This window comes from Centroberyx gerrardi, chromosome 8 (genome assembly GCF_048128805.1).
Source record: "Centroberyx gerrardi isolate f3 chromosome 8, fCenGer3.hap1.cur.20231027, whole genome shotgun sequence".
Lineage (NCBI taxonomy): Eukaryota > Metazoa > Chordata > Actinopteri > Beryciformes > Berycidae > Centroberyx > Centroberyx gerrardi.
In genome coordinates, this window is record NC_136004.1 from 23,378,002 (window position 1) to 23,384,783 (window position 6,782).

Below are 6,782 nucleotides of genomic sequence, written 5' to 3' on the forward strand. Positions count from 1 at the left end.
ATAAAATTATCTTTGGATCCTAGTTATTTAAAGCATTGAGTTAAAACAATGTATATGTAGCTCCAACAATAGCCAAATAATATATGCTGCATTACATGATGCGTCATCCTCAGTGGGAAGTCAAATAAAAGGAAGCATAACACTGTAGGGTAGTACAATAAAGATGGTGGGTTGTGACTCAAACTATCACATATTGCACAGTTCATAATATATGAACACAAAGAAAAGACCAGTATGGATTCTAACGTCTGTCTTCAGTATGTAGATGACTTCCTGGGAGAAGTGCCTGTTTAAAACTTGTCCACTTCTTCAGCTGAAATCAGGCCGACTCTTTCTTCCTTTGAAAGTCTCCCATAATTCTCCATGTCTGTAGACAATTGATGCGATTCACTTGCAATGAATTGTGACATTTTGGGTAACGTCAACAGTTCAGTTCTCTCTCTTTTCAGCGCTCTTTGGCCACCAACACGCTAGATAAGAGCCACATTTAGTTCTGAATAGCACAACCAGTTAAACATCACTTATATCATTATTTTTGTATCATTTTCTCATGGTACAAATATGTTAAAAAATAACTTACTATGCTCTGCGATTATCTCTCATCATCGCATACTCTACTTATTCATATACTTTCCTTCACTTTTAAAACATATTCATATACTTTACTTCACTTTTAAAATGTATTCATACTCTACTTCACTTTTAAAACTTATTCACATACTCTACTTCACTTTTAAAACTTATTCACATACTCTACTTCACTTTTAAAACTTATTCACATACTCTACTTCACTTTTAAAACGTATTCACATACTCTACTTCACTTTTAAAACTTATTCACACACTTTACTTCACTTTCAAATCTGTCTGCTCTTCCTGCTCCTCTCATGATATGCACAGAATATCTTTGCTTTAACGTGGCAGTCCCTGTTTGGGCACAACACACATATCATGTGAAATACGTGGAAGGGAATGATGCAAATATGTGGAAGAGTATAATGAAAAATGACCATGACTCAAAAACTGAAAAAAATGAGGAACAAAGACATCAAGCTATGGCTGACATGCACTATCACCTCATCACCTTAATATACCTGCGCTTGACTAACAAAAACTCAGCTTTGCTTGAGATTCTTTGGAAAGCAGGTTTTTTTTTTTTCTTTTGAACTGATGCATAATAACATTATTCACGCAGCTCTGATTTTCTGTTGTTGTGGATTTTCTATTGTTGTGGTGTTCCACTTTTCCACGGCCGCTGCATATCAGTGGGGATGCTTATCCAATATGTCGCTGATGTGCTGACATATTTATCCATGTATATATTGTTTTTGTTATTGATGACGATGCTGATGATGATTTGTTCTCATTGTTGCGGTACACTGCGTTCATGTCTTCTCAAACATCGTTGTTGTCTTGTTTGCAGGTACAGAGGTCAGGTTTCTTCATGTGTTTTTCCTTATCCCACTTGTATTCCACTCCAGAGTTCCGACTCCAGTGAGTTTGATCAAGTGCAGCAGGAGAAGTTTGGTTTACTCCTGGCGGCTGACAGGCTGCTCACCGAGCGATAGCTGTCATCGAATTGGACCTGCTTTGTAACCTCTCTGTTGGGTGGAGAGAGAAAGAGAGAGAGAGAGAGAGAGAGAGAGAGAGAAAAGGAAAGAAAGAGGGAGAGAGAGAGAGAGAGAGAGAGAGGGGGAGGTGGAGTCAGAGAGAGGAAAATGAGAGGAAAGGAGTGGAGGAACAGGTGGAAAAAGAGAAGGATGGAGGAGAAAAGGAGAGGAAAACAGATTTTAGAGTGTGTCAGTTTATCTTTGTTTGACAGACAGCTGTCACTCAGACAGGTAGCTGTCAATCACACAGGTTGTGCTCACTGTTGAGCCTTGTTAAAGCTGATAGGGATCAGCTGGAAGGTTTGAGTTTGAGCACATGTGTTTTCTGTGACCTCTTGTTTTCTGCCCTTTTGTTTGGAAAAGTTTTAGTTCTACCAGCTACCCCCTGTTTTCTATTGGTTTTGGGTTTCTGTTAGTCTATTTATAGACTAATATATGAGTCCACTTTCAGTTGGTCACACCCATGGGTGTTTTTATCAGACCCCTCTTCCCCTTTGAACCTGTTGGTTCATGTTTTTTTTTTTGTTAAGTGACTTTTTGTTAGTTCCCCACTGAAGCAACTTTTGTTTTGTTTTGGTGGTACGGGAACGTAACAATCTTTTACACACCAGAGGGCAGTAAAGGTTAAGATTATGACTAAGAGCTTGGTATGTACAGTACAGTATATTCTGTTCACATATCAGGTATGGGATACTGATTCATTTTTATTTAAAATGACTAAAACAAATATAAGCTACAACTGCACTTCATGACTAATGGTAATGACTTGTAAGGATAATTTGCCGCTAGCCTGCAAACACAAGCCACAATTTAGCAAGCTCGTAAAATTTGCATTGCTGCTTTCATTTTGCAAATTCAGTTGACTGAATAGTTGCCATCCTTCACAGTATCTCACCTGGCCAGGTGCAGCACGGCCTCCAGAACATTGGAGCCATCTTTGGCGCTGGTTTCACAGAACAGAGCGTTGTATGTCTGTTAGGGGAAAAACAGTCAAACATCATTCATCCAAACTGACTGGGCTACCTGCAGCTGTGTGTGATCTTGTACTTCTATCCTAGTGAGAGCCAGTTTTAGACCCTTGGAGTGATGACATTTTAGCCAATCCTTACTGCTTTAAGGGGTTAGTATAGGATAATGACTTGAGTTTAGGGTTAGGGTTATAATTAGGATTAGATTAAGGTAAGGGTTAATGTTAGGCATGTACTGGTGATGATTAGGGAATGAATGTAGTCAACTGAAGGTCCTCACAAGTATAGTAAGACAAACGTGTGTGTGTGTGTGTGTGTGTGTGTGTGTGTGTGTGTGGAGTCTCACCATAGCTAGCTTTTCTCCATAGCTGGTAGGGACACAGCCTGTTCCCTCCTGTCTGAGGTCACTCTTATTAGCCACCAACATGATGGGAATATCATCCTGGGCCAAATCCTGATACAGACAGAACAAAAAACTGAATATAGAACTAAATATTTCAAGGTATCTATTATGTTCCATCGGCATTCATATTGCATACAGTTTACAGTATGTGTTTGCTGAGTAAATCAAACTGATGATGATCATTTGGTTTGACATCAAGCACCACAGTGCACGTCACAGTGTGTACATGCTGTATACAATATCAGACAATACAGACAGAAATCAGATTTTCACACATTTCAGAGAGCCCACATTATAACAGCAGAACACATGTAGTACATGCTGTACATCCAACACTTACATATTTGCTGCATGTAAAGAGACAGAAACAAGCAAGATCACTAGGTTTGACATTCAAACATAAAATAAACAAAGTGGCCACAGTGGCCACTGTTTACATACAATGCCTTGTAGTAATAAACATGCTTTCAACCAAGCAAGCTAGAGCTCCTTTACAACAAAGTCTAGTCACGATGGATTTAATCTGTTGTCTTGCCCAACTGTATTCTGCTGAAACCTTGAGCTTTATAACTAAGTAGTTGGTAAATTATTTGAATACAAACAGTAACAGTTGCTGTTGCTTCTGCTTGTCTGGAGGAGTAACATAGCAAGTGTGTGTAGTAGAGGATAGTAGTATGTTACCTCAATCATGTCCACCCACTCTCTAACATTGAGGAAGCTCTTCTCACAGGTGACATCGTACAACAGCAGCACACCGTCCGCCCGGCGGAAATAAGACTTGGCAATGCTGCGGAACCTGGGATGGGTGGAGAAGATGGATCATGATACACACAAGCAGTTTAACCCTTATTTCTTAATTACTATTCATGGTGACAACCTGAGAGAGAGGAGGGGAAACATGCATGCTCGTGCATTGTTGTATAGTATATACACATATTCCCACTCTTTATCCTAACTCTTGAGTCCCCACTCTCTAAACACACACACACACACCTCTCCTGTCCTGCAGTGTCCCATAGTTGTAGTACAGTGGCCTCTCCATCCACGATTAAAGTCTTCATCTGGAAATCCACACCTGGAGACACAAGAGAAACATCACACTACAGCGACAACCTTCAACTTGAAACAAACACCAAAAGATATTCAACATATTGGAAAAGAGAGTTAACAGTTTATTTCAATTTCAAGCAGTTCAAGGCGTGGGACATACGTAAACAGTTTCAGTTACTGTGTGTATAATTAAATATAATTTTCATTTCATTGCAATTTTGCCTTTCCATGAAAATAAGTGGTTGAGGCCCTGATCAAAAAAACAGCAGCCACTCAGATTAACACCGCTTTTACCTCTGAATTCATGCTACCATGTGCAGGAGTTACTCATCAATCAGTCAAGTGAAAAGGGTAAATCTTATTAACAATGTTTATCAATTAGTTGACAGATTTATGCATACTTTTCGCCTTTATTTGATAGTTCACACTAGAGAGAGAGTGGGGGATGACATGCGATAAAGGTTACCCAAAAATCCCCACCAGTGCACACACTGTACATTATAACTAAACTAAACAAGTTGAATTAACAAATCAACCACCAGAGAGACTTAGCAGGTTAACCCAACCCACCAAGAGTAGCGCTGGAGTTTAATTTGAACTCGTTCTTGCAGAGGCGAAGCAGGAAACTGGACTTTCCCACAGCAGCATCTCCGGCCAAAACGATCCTGTAGGCCTTCTCTGATGTCATGTAGCCCAGGTCCACACTGTACTTGTCCCTCCTCTGGAGAGGGAGAGATGAAGGAGTTAAGATGACTCTGTTTGCATGTTTTATTCTGGTTAACTTCGTTTCATCCTCAGCATCCGCCACTTTTCTTTTCCAGTTTGTCTTTATTTGTAGCTTGCCTTCTTTTCCCTCCATCCACAGCCTCCACCACCTCTTCAGTGATAGAGTTTACAGTTTACATCTTCTGGTGCCTCAATAAATGTTAAAGCATACTACTAAATACTATCTTTCAACAGTGAATGAGCTGTCTTCCTCAACCTGTCCTTCTCTCTGTCTTCCTCAGTTATCTCAAACTACTATAATATCCCTCTTTCTCTCCTCCCTCAGATCACCTCCCTCCTTCCCTTCATCCCTCCCTCCCTCCATGTCTCTGTTACCTGAGAAGAGATAGCAGTGAGGGGTTTTCGTCTCATGTGAGCGACGGAGTTGGCTATGTGAAGGGATGCAGCGGGCTTCCAGTCCAAAATTGAACCGTTCTCCGACCCAAACGCTGACTCACCGTCCAGTGTCTCTGCCGGCTGTGGTACAGACACACAGTAGAGAACATTAAAGTGAAAATCCACTCTGAAACAGAATTCATGTGTTATTACTGAGACCGTAAGACATTTCAGTCTGTAGCTGTGAACACAAACAAACCTCTGCCAAAAGTAGAAACTAGTGTCTCGTTGCATAAAACATCTTATCCTTGTGTGTCTCACTTTTATTTTATTTTTTAACATTTTACTTACCTAACCATAATGATTTGTTTAGGAGCGGTGCACAAAGCTTCTAAAATAGGATTTATACTTAAAGGACTACACCGACTTTTTGGGAATTTGGCTCATTGGTCACCTTATCCAATATCTGACGTGAGGATTGGCACCAAAATCTTCTCTGTGTCTCCGGTAGGTCGTTCTGTTTGGTGTGCATGCTGATGCTTTAGCACACAGTATGTTAAGTAATCATAAGCGATTACTTCTTGGTTCTTTGGTTACTAGCTTTTAAGGCAGATTTTCATATTATACTACAAAACCATGTTTTCTCTCTGCTATTGGTACACAGCACATTTGTAAAAGCAATTTTGTCTGAGATTGTTTGGTAACGTCTCAGAAAGATGATTGACTTGACCTGCTAATAATCTATGCAATCCTTTGTATTATACCGGTATGTAATATTCACCAAATGGTTCATTAGAGTGTGTGTGTGTGCTTGACATGCTTTAAGCGTCTTACCTCAGAGTCAGAGTTTTCTTCCATCATGCTATCATTCATCATGTTCTTAATCTCCACTTTCTTCTCTTTCCTCTTTTCCTCTACTTCTGCTTTTTCTTCTGCTTCTATTTTTGCTTCTATTTTTGCTTCTACTTCTGCTTCTACTGCTGCTTCTGCCTCTTCTTCTGCTTCTTCTTCTTCTTCTTCTTCTTCATGACCCTTGTTCTCCGGCTCGGAGTCGTAGCCTCCATGTGAGCCTCTGAGCGTCGACAGGCCGCTGTCCATGTAGCTCTCAGGCAGGCTGTCCTCCTCGCACTCACTGCTGTGTCTCCGCATCAGGCCCGGGTCACACATCGCCAAGGCCAGGGTGTCACAGCTGGGCCTGCGAGTGAACAGCTGGTCCTCGTCCATACGCTGGTAGAACCTGCTGGTAGAACGAGAAGAGGTGATAAAATAACACACAAAAGCAGGAAAAGCGGGAAAACAGCCATGTGGCAGCCAAGTCAGGAGTAAAACCCCACATAATGTCTGTGATTTTAGGGCAGATAAGGGACAGCATACTTCGCCTAACTCGTGCGGTGGGCAGTGTGCCACTCAGCCAGGCTGCCGCACAGGTAGTTTTAAATCAATGCTTGGTTTCAGACTTTTTTAAGAAGTATTTCATTCAAAATTGACCGTTCCTAGCCCTTAGTATAGTCACTTCTACTATGTTGACTAAAGAAATTATGCTGGCAAAATTGACTTTTCTAGCCTGATATTCAGACTGAATGGCCATTTGGTTCACACTCCATTATTCAGCCTGAGATTGCCGCCGTTTTCTGTGTGTGTCGGGGTTGA

General features: G+C 40.9%; 1 protein-coding gene across 1 annotated transcript in view; it reads right to left on the reverse strand.

Annotated features, from left to right (window-relative positions):
• Window positions 1-643: 643 nt before the first annotated feature.
• The window catches only part of LOC139932602 (ras and EF-hand domain-containing protein homolog), a 21,468-nt gene continuing 15,329 nt past the window's right edge, over window positions 644-6,782 (reverse strand). The window contains exons 11-19 of the mRNA XM_078285257.1: window positions 6,135-6,369; window positions 5,967-6,011; window positions 5,133-5,273; window positions 4,602-4,752; window positions 3,975-4,056; window positions 3,663-3,777; window positions 2,925-3,032; window positions 2,506-2,582; window positions 644-1,601 (exon numbers count right to left, since the gene is read on the reverse strand). Coding sequence (XP_078141383.1) covers window positions 1,505-1,601; window positions 2,506-2,582; window positions 2,925-3,032; window positions 3,663-3,777; window positions 3,975-4,056; window positions 4,602-4,752; window positions 5,133-5,273; window positions 5,967-6,011; window positions 6,135-6,369 — 1,051 coding nt within the window. The 3' untranslated portion in view covers window positions 644-1,504. The remainder of the gene's footprint in view (window positions 1,602-2,505; window positions 2,583-2,924; window positions 3,033-3,662; window positions 3,778-3,974; window positions 4,057-4,601; window positions 4,753-5,132; window positions 5,274-5,966; window positions 6,012-6,134; window positions 6,370-6,782) is intronic.